The sequence below is a fragment of the Cryptomeria japonica genome, chromosome 4 (genome assembly GCF_030272615.1).
Source record: "Cryptomeria japonica chromosome 4, Sugi_1.0, whole genome shotgun sequence".
Taxonomy (NCBI): domain Eukaryota; kingdom Viridiplantae; phylum Streptophyta; class Pinopsida; order Cupressales; family Cupressaceae; genus Cryptomeria; species Cryptomeria japonica.
In genome coordinates, this window is record NC_081408.1 from 153,241,396 (window position 1) to 153,262,224 (window position 20,829).

At 33.5% G+C, this 20,829-nt stretch overlaps 1 protein-coding gene across 1 annotated transcript; it reads left to right on the forward strand.

Moving 5' to 3' along the window:
* The first annotated feature begins 16,916 nt into the window (after nucleotides 1-16,916).
* On the forward strand, nucleotides 16,917-18,785 carry LOC131041442 (G-type lectin S-receptor-like serine/threonine-protein kinase At2g19130). Its single transcript, XM_059218954.1, has 2 exons — nucleotides 16,917-17,542; nucleotides 17,687-18,785. Exons 1-2 carry the CDS (start codon nucleotides 16,917-16,919, stop codon nucleotides 18,783-18,785), a joined length of 1,725 nt encoding a protein of 574 aa, XP_059074937.1.
* Nucleotides 18,786-20,829: the final 2,044 nt, after the last annotated feature.

Here is a 20,829-nt window from a genome sequence, read left to right on the forward strand (position 1 = left end):
TATGAAGGTCTTTTAGGGGGAATTGGAATGGAGTAGGATTAGGACCTAACCCTACTTTCATCAAACATTGGAGTACGAAAGCACTTAGAGAAGTGATCCTACTTGACTAAATCTTGTAAAAGAGAGTTAAGGGATACTTCTAAGGTGATGTAAAATATGGACGAAATGTAAAATTACAATGAGAATGTAAGAAAAAGTGACTAAACAAGAATAACAATCTATTTTCCATGATAACAAAAATGAGACAAGTATAGATTTGACAATGGAATCTCTGATATGCACTTGTGATAGAAAATTGAGAGTTAATTAACAACACCAATGTATTATACACCCTAATTTGACAAATAGTGAAGATTTATAACCTTGAAACTTGAATTCTAAGCTTGTTTGGGTGCCTATGCAATTTGAAGTAGAACTAGGAGTAGTAGGATGTGGAGCACCCTTGTCCTAGAGGACTAGGACATAGGGGATCCTAGTTCCTAAAATCCAAGACCACTTTTTAGTGAAGAACATGTGCTTGTCTGCTGAGCCATCCCCAAAATTTCTTGCCCCAACAAAAACCTATAACTACACTTGCAACATAAAAAAGGGTGTGTTTGTAACTATGCACGACTTTTCCTTAGTCTAACCCTTTTCTTTGGTGATCTCTACCTCCACAAATAGTCAAACTAAAAGTGTATGTGCTATTGAATCTTATGTGTTTGTAAGATTGCTATGAGCTAAATGCAAGCTAGAGTTCTATGGTTTTTAGCAAACCTTTTTATTATTGTAATGAGAATTCTTTAAATCATAATTTTAATACAACTATAAACCAATAATACAAATCTAAAAACCAATGTGACGTTGATATAAAGCTCAACATAGAGACATGAAAATAACATGAAATCATACCAAATCCTAAGGAAGAGGTACAAGCCAATTATATATAGTTAGTGATTTCGTTCTCATTTCTCAATCTGTCCTCAATCTTCCATAATTACTAAAATTATTGATGAAGAATTGATTAGTGGATGAATTTATAGATTTCAGTCTTTTCACGAAAAACTAATCCTTTTACTTCACAAGAATCTCCTTCCAAATCCTAGATGAGGGATTCTAGTGCCCCTCTCTGATTCATCTTTCTTTTGTGCATTGATAGACTTGTTTAGATTCATAGGTGGTATTATTATTGATACTTATAGACTCATTTATACAACAGATGCATATAGTTTATACTAGATATCTCTACTATGGGATATAATACATTGTGGTTTATGTGGACAATGTTTTATCCTAGATTATTATGATTGATGGACTTACATTTGATGATTTATATGAACTTGTTATTATGTTGCTTATGTTGTCATAATGATTTTTTATTGATAATAACCTTATTTCATGATTATAATGGATGAGATGATTCTATTATGGTTGTGATTTCATACGACTATATTCATGATGGAGACAATGTCATATCATTCATTATGAGCATTATATGACATTGTGATTCTCTTCAGTTGTCTGATTATATATATATGCTATTGTACTTGTTACTTCATGGATATTGGTGGTTGTAAGATTGTAGGTACTAGATATTGACTCTACGTAGTCTCATGGGTCTAAGCATGTCTTCATCCCAATGGTAGGTTGATTAGAGATGACATGAGTTCCTTCTATGCACTCTAGGCTTAAATTGATACCCTTGTTAGTTAGTGTCTTGGCATGAGTTGTCTTATGGTATTGTGTGGTATGTTGTTCAACCCTATGTTAGGATGTCTTATGAGTTGTATTTATTTATTAATTAATTATTCATTTGGATGACATAATTTATTAAGTAGTAAAATAAATTATTGGGTGGCCTTAATATTGTATGTGTGCTTATTATTCCTTTGGGGATTTATTATTGTTATTTATTAATATTTTATGGATTTATATTTTGTGGGTATTTTATTATTATTCAGTGGTTTAATATTTACATGGGTATTTATCATTTTTTATTAATTGTCTAGTTGATTGTTGGTTTTATATTACTAAGATTTGTGATTTATATTTATTTGGGTGTTGTATTATTATCCCCTATGTTTTATTCTTTTATTGGGCCTTTCTTATTTATTTAATTTACTAATACCTCCTCGGATTATGTAATTATTTATATTACTTACCCCATGCTATGATTGGTTGAGAGTTTTGGGTAGAATAAATAATGTTATAAAATATATTTCATACCTTGATTTTGGGAAACGTAGGTGTAAAATATAATATTTTCTATTATTCTTGATGAGCGGACATATTTTCATAGTTTTAAAATAAATTTTGTTTATACGGGTTTCCTATGAATTGTTGAGGTTGGCTCTTGGGAGATTGATTTTCTATTTGTGCGAGCTGGAATTTTTGTTGTGGTTTTGGGAGATTGGCTAGAATATATTGAATCTTGCTCTTCTTCAACCTTTATTTCCTAACATCCTTTTCTAGTAGGCTCAAGATTCTTATTCCTCTCTACATTTCATTTCAAAATAGTTGTCTAGAAAATATTATTTTCCAGGGAATGATTTGGTATTACAAGAATGATTTTATGGCTTTATTAATGTTAAATTAGGATTATCATAATGTTATGGATTCAGGGGTACTATTGTGATTATCTTTTATGCTTCTCCTATACATTATCCTATACCGATATGTTTGTATAGGAAGTGTCAACTTAGATATTGTGTTGCAAATTGTCCATTAGATTATTACTTGTATTTGTGTCTCTCTTGGCCTTGTTCCAATGGCATTTAATTCACATTTTCATAAGTTTATTTGATTTATTTTTGGTTTTCTAGTTGTATGTGCTAATCCCTTTGGTGAATGCACCATTTTAGAAAATGCACTATTGTCTATTGTATATGCGCTATACTATCTAGTATATGCACCACCCTATGTATCGAATGCACTTGTGAGTCTAGGGTATGTGTTGTTTTGTCTTTTGTATGAATTTTCTACATGGTTATATGAGCTATTGTTATTATAAAATGTGCTACTCTATCCCACAGAGGCACTGCAGGGTCTTTCACATGCATTGTAGAGTTTTATGTATGCAATGTAGAATGGTCCATAACCACTAATCCATCTAGCATATGAATTGTCTAAATTAAATGAATCTGCCATTACATCCAGTTATTGCGCTAAATAACTCTATCTATTGTATTTGATATTTTTGGCTTTTTGTGATGGCTTTTTGAGTATGTCTTTTGTACCAAAGGTTGTATTTCGATTCCCTTGAGATTTATGAGCTTGTGTATTTGATTTATTGAGTCTTTTAGATGTATCGATATTTGGTGATTTAGGAAGTTGTGTTTTCTTTGCTTCAGTAAATGTATATCTTTATGTTTACAGCAAGATGATATTTCCTTGATGAGGATACTTATGATGTTATTATTGTCTTAGCAAGAAGGATCATTCCTTGCTCACGTTTGCAAATTTTCCTTGAGGTTCTTGGGTTATTTTATATTGTTTTTCTTTTGGCTATTGATTCATTTTTGGATGTTCATATGGATATTGTATTCTGGATTCATTTGCTAAGTCTCCTTATTATTGTTAAGGTTATTATATTATTATTATTGTACCCTAAGATCTTGGAGCATAGTTAGTGGGAGTGGGATATCATGTGATAGTCGATGTCATGTGAGAATAGGTCATCAAGATGTTCCTTGTAAGGATTCTTGTGGGTCTATAGTTATACAAGCTAATGAAAGTTTTCCTTATGCAATCAACTGATAATATTAATAATTAACTAGATGGGTTGGGTAAATAAGAATCATCTAATAAAGATAATAAATGTATTTTTTGTGCATGCCCCATCTCATAGCCCTTGAGGGATGACTCTCGACGAGTTTGGGAAGGCCATAGAGATGGGAAACTGAACTCCATCAATGCTCATATAGGTAGAGACAACTTCACATGTCTATTAGGGGTGTGGATCACCCTTCTTTGTGAGGGTGGTATGTGATGACACTCTCCTCTACATGTTTCCTTATTCCTAATGCCATTATTGTTGATGTGCTTCTAGGAGTTTATGTAGATCTTTGATTTTAGCCTTATCAAGTGCCTTGGATTATTATTCTATATGGTAGTTATTTTTGTTATTGTTGCCTTGTTGAGTTTCTTTGGTTGTTAGGTGTAAGCCTAGGTGTAGACTGTGTGTGGGACCTTTTGTTTTCTCATAGCATGGGGGGTAGTTCCTTATTGGTTCCACATAGTCGGGTTCATTTATGTCTTCTTCCAATGGGATGATTTTTATTGGATGCTCATATACATGATTGCAGATTCTATATTTCCTTAGCTATTGGATGGTTCTTGGAACAAACTAATGTATTATGATTCATGTGACTTTCATGAGATAGTTGTATTATAGATTTATTATCATGTATCTTGATGTAAAGAAAATTTTATTCACATGTAATGGAATTAGATGTATTAAGTTGAAGCCATGGTATTTCTAATAGGATATGTTATTGTAAACCTCAATGATTCTATGGTCATACCTTGGATATTGTTCTTCTCTAGAAATGGATCTAGATTTATGAATGGATATATTGTTATTATATAGTCCTAAATGAAATTAGAATATGTGCTTTGGTAGGAAACGTTGTTATAACTTAATGTACTTGGATTCTTGGTTAATGAGGTTATGCTATGGGATTAGTTTGAATGAGATAGAATATATGTTCTCTTTTGGAAAGAAGTTAATTTTATTTATACTTGTTCTTCAATAAAATTTATGTATTTGATGAAATATTGGGGTATATGGATCTTCATAATTAAGAAAAAAGAAATGTACATGTTATAGATGATGTTAGTAAGAATTTATGATGATAGTTATATGGTTAAGAAAATGGGAATTACGAACACTTGAATTTGGTGCATTTAAAATCAACCTAGAATTAGGATTGAATGGTGTTATTTTACATATACAAGGAGGCCATATAAATCCATAATTTTCTATGCTCTTAGATGAATGATTATAGAATAAATGTAGATTAGTTATGATGTGGTTATGATTATGATGTTTTCACCTTAGTTAAGTAAAGGCATTAAGATACCCTAGGGAATGGTTGTAGATGAGATGTTATCTTTTTCTGCTTGCGTACTTATGTAATATGATTGTGTAGATTGTTTATGATCATGTTGGAAGAATTTGATTATGTGAATAATGTTATGTGTTATCTAGGTTATACCTATGTGAAGCATTAGTGTTAATGTAAAAAAACATGTTTCTATATGTGTAGTAGATTATTGTATTTCTCTAACGTATTATGGTTGGCATTACATTTGGTTTCAGAGCCCATGTTTATACCCTAGGTATTATATTTCTATATGAGCCCATTGTGGATAGTAGAAATATATCTTATATTACCCATGTGGTTATCCCTGCTAATTATTTTCTTTGCATTAGTTGCCCTCGATGTCATCTTATAGTTTGTTTGTGTCTTGTTTAGACAAAATGCCTGCTAGAGGTAGAGGTCGTGGTCATGGTAGTCACATGGGTACTCTATAGAATCCTTGACTTGAGGTTTTTTAAGAGTCTTACCACCTGGAGAAGCAACAAGATCAGTAGGGTAACTAGATGCAATTCAACAATTGGTTAATGTGCTTCAAGAGATTTTTTATATGATTCGAGGCTGAGGTAGGAGGGGAATCAATAGGAGGATTCTTGTCATTCTGGATGTATAGATAGACTTTAGTAGGAAAATAATGAGAGAGAGAATTCACATGAACCTCAGAGGAGGGTGGATGTAGTTCCATATTAGGATGTAGTATTGGCAAGACATATAAGAGATCTTCTCAAGGCTTGACCTGCTACTTTTGATGGATCAAGTATCGGTATGGAGGTGGAGACTTAGGTCTTGAATTTCATTAGGTATTTTTATATGCATCTATATAGCATTAATACCAAGGCTAGGCACATTAATTTTCATCTTCATTATTTTGCATCTACTTAGTGACGTATGGAGGATAAAAAATCACATTTGGATATTGCTATAGTTTCACAGGAGTTATTCCTACAACGGTTTCATGCTCGTGTGAGATCTTTGGAGATAGAGAAAGGTCGATTGGTTTCATGATTTGAGATAGTTGACTATAAAATTGGAGCAGTACAAGCGTAAGTTCTTTCAACTTATGTAGTACAATGGGATGATGGATGATGAGGCTATGTTAATGCAACTTTTTGTTAGAGGTATTAATGACCATATGAGGGGAGGTGTTTAGGTATTTGAACCCAAGACTATTGAGATGGCTATGGAGAAGGAACTCTTGGTTGAGGAGAATTTTACCTTAGCTTTAGGAGGCATAATATATTGTTGTTGCTACATGTTATTCTTAAGTGTTATAGATGAAGAAGACTCTCAAGGATAATCAAATAGAAATATCTGACCCTATTTCAATCCGATGTGATAACTCAAGTGCAATCAATGTTTCAAAGAATCTGGTTATGCACTCTAGGAAAAATCACATTGCTATCAAACACCACTTTCTCAAAGAGAAGGTCGTAGAGAAAGAAGTGAAGGTAGAATATGTTCCTTCAAGTGAACAAGTTGCTAATATCTTCACAAAACCTCTACCAGGAAACATATTTGAATATCTAAGACACAAGTTAGGATTTTTCTCACCAACTTTATGCACTTAAATGTGTATGGAGATCCGTGGTTTAGGGGGAGTTCATAGCCATACATTTTTTATGCTTGGACCATATGATGTAATGAGGGGGAGAGTATGCATCATCATCTTGTTTGTGATTTTCATAGTTGTGTTAGTCATCTCTTAAATTCATAGGATCAAAAAAAAATAGTATCAAAAAAGAAATTAGGTTTTTATACTGCCATACTGACAGGTTTGGGAATTTGGAAAGTTATCTATTCAATTTGTCTATCTACAAAAGTCACAATCAACTTGACTGGGATAGTAACTTCGACGGGGCAGAATGTGCTCATTAGTCCATGTTTGTGGTTGTTTTTAGTGTCTATTCAATTTGCACTTAATAAAAATAACAAATTGGACCGTAGGGTGAAAGGGAAAAATATAGTAATTCATGAATTATCTGCAAATGAGGAGACCTCAGAAAGCTATCCTAGCCCTTTGTCATTGTTGTCAAAGGGGGAGAAAGTTCATAGTTGGAGAAAGAACATAGTTGGAGATAATGCATATTGTGAGCCTAGGTTGTGGAGGTTAAATAGATAATATGGGTGGTGACATCAATGCGAAAGGGGGAGAATGTTGGTATTATATTGTCACTAATGTCAACCGGTAAGTATGTCAACCGATGTGCATTGGAGATTGTTGGCTTGTTGATGTCAACCAGTATGTATGTCAACCGGTATGCATTGGAGATTGTTTGCATGTTGATGTCAATCGATATGGTTTGTCAACTGATAAGAAAGGAAACCCAGTAAGTGCAGTCTGATATAACATGTTCTAACCGACTGAACAAAGAAGTGCATGACATGAAGGTTAACCAGTTAGTGTATACTGGTAGCATGTTCGATCTGTGACCAAAGTTGAACTGACATAATTAAGTGAGCTAGATGCTGACAGAAGTGTCATGTGGACTCCACGTGGCAAACATGTAGTGGTAGGTGAATGGTGCGTCGGTGAGGTAGTTGCTGACTAGGTTGATATTAAATGTCGATAATGAAAATCACGGATTTGTTGTAGAGAATTGCAACTCAAATCAGATCAAAGGGCACAGATTTAATTCTTTGACATTATGATCAAAGAAGGATATCTAATTGTCTTGCTAATCTGGAGAATGAAACTGTTAGATCATTTATTGTGATTGACAAAATCAAGACTAATGAAAAGACTTTAGTTTTCTAAATATAATAAACATTCTTAGGAAGAATAAAAGAGGACAGATCTTTTTGTTGTACTATTATAGATGTTCAATTCAAGAAAGATGAGATTTGATTTGATATGGATCGAGGTTGGTGAAGAAAACCCTAAGTGTGTGAATTTTCTATTTTTGTTTATGAGGGAAAGGATAGATAAATATGCAGATCAAAAACTTAAGCATGTGGATAGAGGATGGTTGATGAGAGATTTATGGAAAAGTGAATCTCTGTGAGGAAAGAGTTGATCACTTTGAGTGTGATAGAAAATATTGAAGCGACTGAGTGTTGGAGAAGAACCGGTAAGGAAGGTTTAATTTCCAAGGATTAAAGTAACTGGTGAACTGTTACAGAGGATATCAGTATGTTAAATCAACAATGTCTAAACTGGTAAGATATTAGAAGAGAGTGAAGGAGAGAAGAGTGAGTTTCAGAGAAGATTCGGCAAGGCTGAAACTAAGTTGTAGAGGATTCAGATAGTGAGAACAGAGGACCGTTAGAAAAGAGAAGAAGTGAAATAGAAAAGACGTTTAACCGATAGAGTGAATAGCTTCCAGATGTTATAAAACTCATTTGTAACCAAGCTTTTATCTTTATATTGATTTATATCTCATTGTATTTAATTGAGTGGGTGCTCAGTGCAGGGGTTGGTGCTCCTTGTGTTGGTTATTAGAATAGAATAGGGGTTGGTGCTCCTTTGGGTAGGTGCTCATAAATTGCTAGGGGTTGGTTCTCCTTGGGTTGGTTCCCTAAATATTATAAACTATTATTTCATTATGAGGTTGGATTGGAGTAGCAGATCTCCAACAACTTTTCTCGCTGAGGTTTTTCCCACATTAGGTTTTCCTCATATATTCGGTGTTATGTGATGTGCTCTTGTGTGTGTTAGATTGTTAGTGCTTGCGTTATCCTACCAATTGCAAACATTATTTGAAATTGTTTTTAATCACTGATTCACCCCCCTCTCAATGATATCTTGTGTTCTACAAGAGATCCAAGCCAATCAATAGTTAGTGATTTCTTTATCATTCTTGAATATCTCCTAAATCTTTTATAATTTATGAAAATTTTGATGAAGACCTGATCAATGGATGAATTTGCAATTTTGAAACCTCACCGAAACTCTAAAAATTACACCTAGTATTTAATGACCATGGAATATGTGATATAGAGGCCATCATAAATTTTCTTTTATTTATTTTTAATATATTATATTTGGCTACAATCAGTACCTAAATTTTACATAAATTCATAGTTGACACATATCTAATTTATAAGAAAGAAAAACGTGATCATCAAACATGTAAATAACTTGTGAAATCTAATGAAAAATATACATCAACACACAAGAATGCATATATATTGTAAGATAGATATAATGATATGTCTAGATATGCATCTAGTGAAGAAGCTCATAAAAAATGTATAAAATAATATATAATTCACACTTGATGTACATATGTGCATGAATATATGTATAACATAAATCAAATAAACAAGGATGTCTAATATATATGTGCACAACCTGTGGATTAAGCCTCATTATATAGGTCAGTGGACCCTATCCTAATCCATGCCTTGAATTTGAGCTCTCCAGAAGAAAGTATATGTGCACATGTATTTACAAGAACATGGTAAAAATAAATCTTTGACATATTTACATTTGTACTTATTAAGAATTAAATTCTAAATTTATAGCCTAAAATTAACTTGACCTTGAATATTTGCATCATGAACATATTGTGTAGGAAAAATTGTACATGTAATTGAGAAAAACATCATGTCTTCATTGAAATGAGCTCTCTACATGTCTATTTAAATCTTAAAATATTTGAGTGTGATGATGAATAGGATCGTTAAGAAACTGCAAATCTCCAAATGTTTCCAATATAAAACATTAGAATATAATTCAAAATTCAAATTATGTGAACAATTTTGAAGTTGAAATCTAGTCTTCAAACTTCAACATGTGATCTAGCCAGGTTAAAATCAATTTTAAAATATCATAGAAATTTATACTTGATTTGCAACCTCTATGGCTCTCTCAATCCAACTCAACTTAGAAGAATTAAAGGACATGTTTCTCATACTGTCCCAATGAAAATATATCTACATATGTATTGTTTGTACCCATAAGGATACGAGGTATAAAGGCCTTGAGCTACAATATGAAGTCTAGAGTCATGTTTCCTATGTAGGGGGAGATATAGGAACATGTAGTGGTGTTGTATTCTTAGGGTGCTCATGTGTAGGATCAATAGATGTATTTTGTGCAGGAGGTGTAGGATCAGCTGATGTATGTTCAAGATCTATAGGATTTACTAGAATATCTTCATGTCTCACTACAGCCTGAGAAGCTCTACCACCATGGCTACTAGAAGTTTGTTTACCAAGAATCATCTCACATGTGCCAATATATCACTTAGAAGAATCCCATACTCAGTAGATAAACATCTAATAGATCTCTTGAGAGGAATGGACTCATGTGATGCAAAGGATCAACCTTGGGAAATCATGGAACATCAACAAGATATGGAATATTGTCACAGATGTAAGAATCATAGCTGGTAGATGTAGCCTTGGTAGGAGGAATTCCAATCTACATACAGAAAAAATATCTCCCAACACAATTAAATGAAATTTTCTCAACCTAAGTCACAACAGTCATAATGCTAGAAAAATTATCTTGTCTAGTATCATCAACTGTAGTATTTGTTGCATGTGCTAGTTCTAAATGTTTTGAAATAAATAAAAGGTTTGGACCAACTAATGCTTGCTTATTAATGTGTGACAATAAATCAAATCATCTAGACTCATGTTTGTCAAAAAACCTACCTCTTACTTGCCCACCATATGATGGAAAATTTGTATAATCTACATCATACTATAAATGAAACTTTGCATATATTTTCTTGCAAAAATAAAAAGGTGAATCATATTTTTGGGGTCATATATGATGGTTCTCCAATCATCTGGGATATTTTAATTGTGCCTCAAGTACATCACTGCACCTAGTGATGAGATAATCTTTGATTCTATCTTTTTTAGGTGACAATGAGGAAATATGCTATGCAAATTAGTAATAGAAACCTCCTTGGATATGGTTTTCTATCTCGTGCCACCAAAAACACTATGAGAAAGAGAAATATAAAGGCGTCAATGCTAATATTATAGTAAGGTTTATATGATCAAACAATTTCAATCATAAGTAGTAGCTCATCCCTAATACTGAGTATCGTATCTCTATTTATTAGTACGAAGGTTTTATGTAGTGATTGGTCAAGGTATTGTATAGAACATTTCAATCTACCAATAGTTTCAACATAAATTCAAGCCTTCGAATAAATGGAAGACCCAGTTGGTAATTGACTAGACCGATGAGAAATTTGGTCACCATCACAATGAACACTAGGCTTAGACAGATGATCTGAACTCTAATCAGCCATGTGAAAAATATCTACATGCAATTAAAAAGAAACCAAAAATTATGTTTAATTTAAAGTTAAAATACCATATTAAATTTATCTATACATGTATCAAAATTAATTAAAGCATGTATTAAAAATAAATAAGAATTGGAAACATAATACAAAATATTTTGAAAACTATAGCTAGTATCTAAATTATATGATATAGAAAATTATGCTAATAATTTATAAACCTTGTCATGACAATAATTTAATTTTTTTTAACTCATTTGAAAATTATATTTAATTAAGAATGTGAGCTAGGTTATATTCCTCCTAACAAAGAAAGTCCCATAGCCAATATATATCCCTTTTTAGGCATGAGTGATAATGGGGATATGATACATGTGAAGGTCGTGAGTTGAATTTAGTGTAGGAATATATACCATGCAAACTTTTCATTGCATAAAGAATAATCCAATTTAAAGGGCATCCCATTTTGCTGTGGTACTCTTTGTCACATATAAGATAATATATGATGTTGTAAGAAGTTATAAGAGAAAATAATATCATATAGATGTGTATGCGAATCTTATAACATGCTATTGGTAATACAAAAGAAATAGAAAAGCAAATAAAATATCTAGGATGATGATGTAAATAGATGATATAATGTTGATTCTCTATTTAAGCTAGACTAGGATACTCTTAGTTCTGGAATTCATTCATTTATACTTTTAAATGGATAAAGAATTAACTTAAATAAAAAAATAGAACATAAAAATTCACATAAATGTGAGCTACGATAGCACACAAAAACTACTAAGAAAAATGTTGAAAGGATCTAATTTGAATTTTGAGATGAAAAAGTTTAATTTTAGGCTTAAATGTGTTGAAGTGACCTACCAATTTTGTACATTCACATATAAACTATGCTAGTGAATAAGAGATCTATGGATTGGAAGTTCAAAAAGTATAAATAAGAGTTTGATGTGTAAGAGAATAAGAAAAAATATTAAGGATTATGAATTAGGGAAATCCAATCTTATAGGAAATTAACTAGCATACAGAGACATATGTGTATACTACCATGATAATATTGATTAATCTTTAACTAAGAATTACCAAGGGAAGAGAAGTCAAAGAAACATGTTAAAAATTAAATGTACCTATACAGATTAACACTCTAATTTTAAGAATGATGTGAGAAATTTTATAAAATTTATTAGATTAATCAATATTAATGCACACTGCCAACAAACACAAACCCACATATACTAAGTCTTTGGTTGTTTATATAGAGTTTCCGGACCATTTTTTAATAAAAGCATTTATGGGTGCTAAAAATGAATCTTGTTGTGGATGTTTATCCATAGTTTTTTATTACGAAAAAGTGGGTTTTACAGGGACCCGAAAATCACATAGTTACAAACTAAAATAAAATAAGTAGTCTAAGTTCACCAACATAGAAAAAATATCGAACATACAAAAAAATAGTAAGCTAAACAAAAGGACAACAAAAACTAATCCAGATAAACATTAACCTAACGACTTTAAAGTCTCAACTATCTCATTTTCTAGAGTGTTAATCTCTTGGGCCACCTTTTTCAAGTCCTGGAACTCCTGATTGGAGGACTCCGCCTTTCACTTTAGGTTAGCTCTAGTTCTCTTTGAGGGAAAAGACTCCTCTTTCTTGCCTTTTTCTCTGTCAACGTCAAGGTCCACAATTAGGGAACCTTGTTGGGACTTATCCAGCTTATCCACACGTGTGTTCATAGTTGTCGTAGAGCTTTTAACAATCTTGTGGCTTTGTTTCATAATTGGATTCGAAGTTTCCCTGATTTTAGAATCTCCCCCTTCCAATTGCATGGTTTTTCTCTCATTTTCTCTTTTTATCTTTTCCATAAGTTCCATAGTTCTTTTGTAGATAGTCCACCATGGAAATCTTCTATTCCTTAGTCCAAATTGCCCCTTTTGTTGTCTAAGGCTACTTTTTTAAAACTAGCTCGTCTAGTTTTCTTGCAAGTGCCCTTTTCTTACTTTAGGGGAGCTAGAGGTATCAAGGTCCAATCACCTGACGAGTCCTCAGAGTAAGAGACAAGCTTATTCTTGGGAAGGGCATTTCTTTTCTTTTTTTCTTTGGATTCAATTTTCACAGAGAGTTCTTGCGTACTTGAAGTCCTAGTCAAAGGGAATTTTTTAGGCACTTTTTTAGGAGGGGGGTAATTTCTTCTTCCTAGTCAGAGTCTTCATCAGGATTACCATCAGACACAATACTTTCCATATCATCCCCATTCAAACCCGGGGGTGAAATAGGGTTAGACGAAGTAGGAAAACTAGAAAAGTGATCATGAATCAGTTGAATAAGAGCAACATGCAGAACAAGAAAATTCCTAGGACTTTTATGATGTTCTAGGGTACAATGTTTAAGAAAACACAATAGATAGTAGGGGAAAGAAACCCTGAACTTGTACTCGAAGTGGTTAAGGAGAACGAAATGGCAGTTGTAGACTCTTGTAAATTTACCATCCATAGTAATGTATTCCATCACCACTCTTTGCACCTTCCTCCAGAGCTTCTTGATGGTGTCGGCTTCAAAGTAGTTGTTCGAAACCTTAACTAGAGCTTCCCTTTCCTCATCTGTCTTCATAAGTTTACCAACCACTTCATTAGAGATCTTCCTGTCATGAAAGAACTTTAATCCTTTTGTAGAAAGGTCAGTGACTTCCCCAATAAGACCCTCATTGATTATCACTTTTCTTCTAGAGAGAATGAAACCTTCCTGTTTCCAATTTTTGAAAAAATATTTCACAATGTTAGGGTTAACGTCGTGAAGTTTTTCTAGGAAATCTTTTAGCCCACCTTTGACAATTTGATTCCAAATATTCTAGTTCTTTTGGTGCCTTTTCCAACTTTTAGGCTCCACCCTCTTCTTGCTACACCCCATTTTTTCATAGACTTCTCTTTTGACAATAATAAAGTAGATAAAATTGGCCACAATCCTACAACGATGTCTAGGCACCCATAAAATATGCCACTTAATGCAGTTTAAAAAGGTAATAATGGCACCATCATTGTAGTGAATGGAGCAATGCCCTTTAGTGATCCTCTTAATCATTTTTTGAAATGACAACTTTTCCATTCTTGGCATCATATCCAATTAAGGATTTAACCCCAACTTCTATATCATTATAGGAGTGCCACGTCCACCTGACAGTCAACTTGACTCCTTCACTCGCAAAATAATCAACCACTACATTTTCTTCCCTAAACGCATGCGAGATTTTAACATTTTCAAAGTTGTGAAGGAGGGATGTGACATCGTCAATCCAAATTTTGATGGTCCATGAGGGGGGGAATTTCCTAGAAGGCATTCAATAATGTTTTTAGAGTCCCTCTCTATCCATATACTTTTAATATTGAATTTGCTAGCAAGATCAATGAGCTGAATGTTCCTATGGCTCCAACTAAGTGATTTCATCAAGAGTTGAGAATAAATTTTGGATGAAATATTCTTCGTCCAAGTTAGTTCTGAAGCCCTCCCTTTGTCAATCTTATATAAATCTTGACGCCCATGTTGGAAAATTTATTTTGTTAAATCTCATTGCAAATTTAGTGTTAACTTAGATCATCTTTTGTTACAGTATGTTAATTTTGTTGGTTTCTATTTAGTTGGTGGTTGCAAGGTCATTTGTCATAATTCTATTGTATTCTCTTTAAGCATGTTAAAGGAAGCCCAATGAGCATTATAAGATTAGCTAGAAAGCATTCAATAATGGCACAACATTACAAAGTATTTTATTCACAAGGTAAAATATTAATGAAGAAGAATGTAAAAGTTTCACATATGAAGATTGTTTGGTATCTACTATTCACTGTATATGAAGATACTTCTAGCAATTAATTCTATTATAGCATCAAGAAAATAATATATAAATAATTTTAGTGTGAAATTTATCACAAATATAGTCTCATGAATAAGGAATACAAAGAAAACAAAATAAAATAAAATTGGAACATATGTATGAGTGTGTTGGTTTCAAGGTTTCAGCCAAAGGGTTTAAAGAGCTCCTGCATAATGTTTAGCTTTAGCCGAAGGGCATTTAGTAGGTCCTACACAAAACCCTAAGGACCGCTTTGTTTTTATATTTTTATTTTGCATACTTTTGGTCAAGTATGTTTTGGTTGAAACCCCTTTGGTTGAAAACCCTTTGCGACGAAGGTGCTATAACTTCTTGTCTCTATCTCATTATTCAAGAGTACTGTAAAAAATAGAGGTGATGTTTCAAATAATTAATCTTTTTAATAATATTCCAATCCCATGTTTTTACCTTGATGGTTAAATTCATATTCCAACCTTGATAATAGATGACCTATTCTTGTTAGATATTTGTCCTTTGAGTATTATTAGTATATTGTAATTACAATGACATATATCTACCAGTTACCTAACTTTTCTTATTCACACATTTTAAGACAATAGATGACCTATTCTTAGTACATGACCTACTCGCTTTAGGAAAAACTTATTGTATAAAATCAATATTTTTCTTTTACAATAAATCAAAAAAATTATCGCATAGAAAACATATCATTGACTAAAATGAACAAAACACTCAAAATAAAAATATTATACTTAAAATGATATATACCTACCATTTATCTAACTTTTCTTATTCGCACATTCTTATATAATTGTACTATTTTTTTTCGAACTCTTATAATAAGATTTGTTAAGAAAATATTAATATTAATTCAGAGAAACATAATGGACCAAGAAACTTCAAAGTAACACTTCAGTTTAAAAGACAACTTATTCTCTCACATGCTATCAAAGTACCTATCTAACCACTAATTGACAATTAGAGGTCCCACCCGAATTAGGTTTTTGAAAAGAAAGGGGATATTTCAGCTACCCACCTAATGCATCCATTTCCAGTAGAATTTGATGTTGACTAATTGCTTGGGAAAGTTTTCGAGTCATTATCCTCGCGGGCTCACGCGGTTTCAGCTCCTCTGTTAATCTTCAAGCAAAACATACTTTTCATACTGTTTATTGCAGATCTCTTCCCTTCCTGATCTGCTAATAACTCAGTAAATATGAAAACCCACAATACACTAATGGGAAGTAACGGTGCACAAGCATATATGCTCTTCGCTCTTACTGTTATAACTATAGTTCACAACTGTAACAAGTGCACTGCTGGTAGCGGAGATACTCTTTCCTTGGGTACCTCGTTAACAAGTAATCAGACCATAATTTCAAAGAATGGAACGTTTGAAATGGGATTCTTCTGCCCAGATGGAACCGATAATTGGTACATTGGTATCTGGTATGGCAAAGTGGCAGAGAAGACGATTGTTTGGGTTGTTAACAGAGAGAGACACGCAAAGAAGAGGCCTGGCATTTTGATACTGTCCAAACAAGGTAGTCTGGGACTGTTTGACGTAGAGAATGTGTCTCTTTGGTCGGCCAACATCGCGAACAAGGCTTCCCGGGCTGTGATATTAGATTCTGGGAACTTTTTAATGGTGAGCGATGGCAATAAATCTGAGACCGTTTCCCGTCGATACCTGGTTGCCTGGGATGAAGCTCGGAGGAAAGAAAGAGTTAGTCTGTTGGAAAAAATCATTGGATCCAGCTCCAGGGATTTTTTCTAGAAGGATGGATCCATCAGGGATCAGCCAATTTGTTCTAATATGGAACGATTCCGTACAGTATTGGGAGAGCGGTGTTTGGGATGGTGAAAGTTTCAGTCGAATTCCGGAAATGACATTGAATGACTTGTTCAATTACAGGGCTGAAAATACTACGTCTGGTTTTTATATCAGTTATGAATTGAGGCCTCCTGTCAATGTGCTCACACGATTCGTCCTAAAGAGATCCGGAGTATTGCAATTATATGCTTTGTTTGATAACAGTAATTGGAGTGTGGTCTGGTCTCAACCAACAGATGAATGCAGCGTATATGGTATCTGTGGCTCTTATGGAAATTGCAACTCCAACAATGTAGATTTCTGCAGCTGCGTGGAAGACTTTATACCCAGATACAATCGGTCCTGGAATTTGCAGGATTGGTCCTCAAGTGGCTGTGTTCGAAAGAGCCTGTTAAACTGCGATCCGAAAAATGGCAGCTCTGACAGATTCATGGGCTACAGCGTAACTTTGCCTGTTAATCAGGATCTCACATACCCTGCAAGGTCAAATGAAGATTGCGAGAAGGCGTGCCTCCAGAACTGCTCCTGCAATCCGTTTTCTTTCATTGGGTTTTCAGGGACATGCCAAACATGGTCCGGGAATCTGATAAATATGCACACTTCTTGATCGAAAAGAAATTCGGATGTCTTCATTCGATTAGCTGCCTCTGCACTTACGAAGTTAGATCATAAACAGTCCACCTCCAGACGTAAAACAGCTGTGAGTATTATGTGCAGTGTTCTTGGTATTGTTGGTACTCTCACAATTGCTTTGGGTTTCTTTTCATTTGCAATGTGGCGGAGAAAGCGACTACGATTGAGGCAGATGCATACAGATTCTGCGAACTCTTTTCTAAGAGTATTTAGTTATAAGCAGTTGAAGATTGGAACTAGGAATTTCGGGTCTCAGCTTGGGAGTGGTGGTTTTGGGTCGGTGTTCAAAGGAACCCTAACAGACGGCACGCTTGTAGCTGTAAAGAAGCTGGAGGAATCAAGAGAAGACGAGAAGCAATTCAGAGCAGAAATCAGTTCTCTTGGAAACATACAACACGGGAATTTGGTAAGGCTTAGAGGATTTTGTGCAGAGGGATCACAAAGGCTACTGGTTTATGATTACATGCCCAATGGCTCTCTGAATTCTTTACTGTTCAGTAGCAACAACCAAAGCAAGCGGAAGGTATTGAACTGGAAGAAACGATTTCAGATAGCCCTAGGCACTGCAAGAGGCTTATTTTATCTACACGAAGAATGCAGAGGGCACATTATTCACAATGATGTTAAGCCTGAAAATATTCTCCTCGACACCGAATTTTCCCCAAAACTGGCTGATTTTGGGATGGCAAAGCTTGTGGGTAGAGATTTCAGCCGCGTCCTGACCACAACGAGAGGAACGAGAGGTTACTTGGCTCCAGAGTGGCTCTGGGGTCCTCCCATAACTCCCAAGGTTGATGTGTACAGTTATGGTAAGAGACTCTTGGAAATCATTTCGGGCCGAAGAAATCTAGACATGAGCGTTGAAGATTCAAAAAAGCATTACTTTCCCACCTGGGCCGCAGCCCAAATTGACCAGGGGAACACAATTGATATCGTGGAGGAGGGCGTTGTACTTGCAGAGGAGGAAGATATAGAAGAGGCGAGAAGAGCTATTGTTGTTGGGTTGCTATGTATTGAAGAGGATGAGGATGTTAGGCCAAGCATGGGGCAAGTGGTGCGGATGCTGGATGGGCAGATGGAGCTTCCAACTCCGCATATACCTAGCGATGTTGCTTGCAATAAACTAAGTGAGGATGTATTATGGAGTAGAAGTGGGACCGAGGCTACAACTTTTTCTATGTGAGAGTCTTTTTCTCTGTGAGAGGCTACAAATTTTAATAAACTAAATATTAGAGAGTCTTTTTCTCTGTGAGAGGCTACAAATTTTAATAAGCTAATTATTATGGTAGTGAGATTTACATGTGATACTTTGTTTCCGTCCCAGCAAGACATTTTTATATATTTGCTTCCCTTATCAATGTTTTACTCTCTCAAGTATTCTTTGTCCACTTTCTTACTTACGATGGAATTTCTGTAAAGTTCGGATCTTTTGGATTGTTTTTGGTGCATTTAATAGAAACCCGTATCTTATTGAAAGTCCCGACTGTCCCGTACTTTTAAAGGTTATTTAGGCAATACACACAAGTAAGTCATTTTGTCTTCCTGAACATATAAAAAGCTTAACTCGAATATGTTTCTAAATTCAGTTTGTATTGTAGAAATTCAGAAGCATATTGGAATTTAGCATGGAATGTGGAATTCTCGTCTCTGATCAAGTTCAAGTATTCATTTAATTTTTATTCTATTAATTTAATGAAATCATTTGAATTGTTAAATAAAATTTATATAATATATTTCATTATTATTTAAAATAATTATAAAACTTGGTATTTGTCTTTTTATTGACAACTATAAATTTTAAATAAAGAAATTTATTACATCATTTTACTGTACACCCGATCACTTATGAGGACTAAAATTTATTTTATTCTGCTACCTGCCATTTTCTCCGAACTTTTCCACACGTGGCATTTCTTCATTCGTCTATACAAAAGTGGCTGGTTTTTTCTATTTATTTCTGGGCCGATTGAGTGCAATTTTTATACGGATTTTTTATAAGTTCTATCGCATGAGGCTACAACTTTTTCTAAAAAGGAAGTCAAAGAAACATGTAAAAATTTAAATGTACCTATGGGGAGTAACACACTAATTTTAAAAATGATGTGAGAAATATTATTAAATCTATCATATTGATCAATGTTAATACACACTTCCAATAGACACAAACACACATATACTAAGTCTTTGGCTGTTTATATAGAGCTTCTCGACCATTTTTAATAAAAGCATGGATGGGTAGGAAAAATGAATCTTGTTGTGGATGTTTATCCATAGTTAATGCATCAAGAGTTGACAATAAATTTTGGATGAAATAGTCTCTCTCCAAGTTAGTTTCTCAACCCCTCTCTTTGTCCCACTTCTATAAATCTTGAGGCCCATGTTAGAAAATTTATTTTGTTAAATCTCTTTGCAAATCTAGGATTAATTTGGATTGTCTTTTGTTACAGTATGTTAATTTTGTTGGTTTCTAGTTAGATGGTGATTGGCATAATTCTATCGTGTTCTCTTTAAGCATGTTAAAGGGATCCCAATGAACATTATAAGCTTAACTAGAAAGAATTCAATAATGACACAAGATTATAAAGAAATATTATTTACAACATAAAATGTTAATGAAGAAAAATATAAAAGTTTCACATATGAAAATTGTTTGATCTCTACTATTCACAATATATGAAATATACTTCTAGGAATCAATTTTGTTAGAACATCAAGAAAATAAAATCTAAGTAATTTTATTGTGAAAGTTATCAAAAATATAATCTCATGAATAAGAAATACAAAGCAAACCCAAAAAAACTGCATGAGTGACTTGGTTTCAAGGTTTCAGCCAAAGGGTTTGAAAAGCCATTGGAACGAGGATATCGTGATGCCACATGGTTTTGACTAAGATTTATATGGTTGAAACTTTTGTGGCTGAAATATGTTTGGTCAAAATTATTTAGTTAACCTAAAATGTGACATAGGTTTGTACCTTTATGCCATGTAGTATTTTTATTATTATAAATTAATATTATTTATACAATTTATTTCAATTATGGATTAGTAGTATTACATTATATAATATATAGATGTAATATAACATTGGCAAAATACCAATTCAACTTTTTAAATTAAATCAATAGAAAGTGAAATATATGTTTTGAATTTTGAAATGATGGAAACTAATAAAATTTATATTTTTTTGTCTATTTTATGTTTGTAATTTTAACAAAATTTTTAAAATT

Bases quoted from the DNA above. Each gene is read 5' to 3' on its own strand.
- LOC131041442 (XM_059218954.1), top strand. From the start codon at position 16,917: ATGGATCCATCAGGGATCAGCCAATTTGTTCTAATATGGAACGATTCC. The intron at 17,543-17,686 runs GTCCGGGAATCT...TATTATGTGCAG, and splicing joins TCAGGGACATGCCAAACATG to TGTTCTTGGTATTGTTGGTA.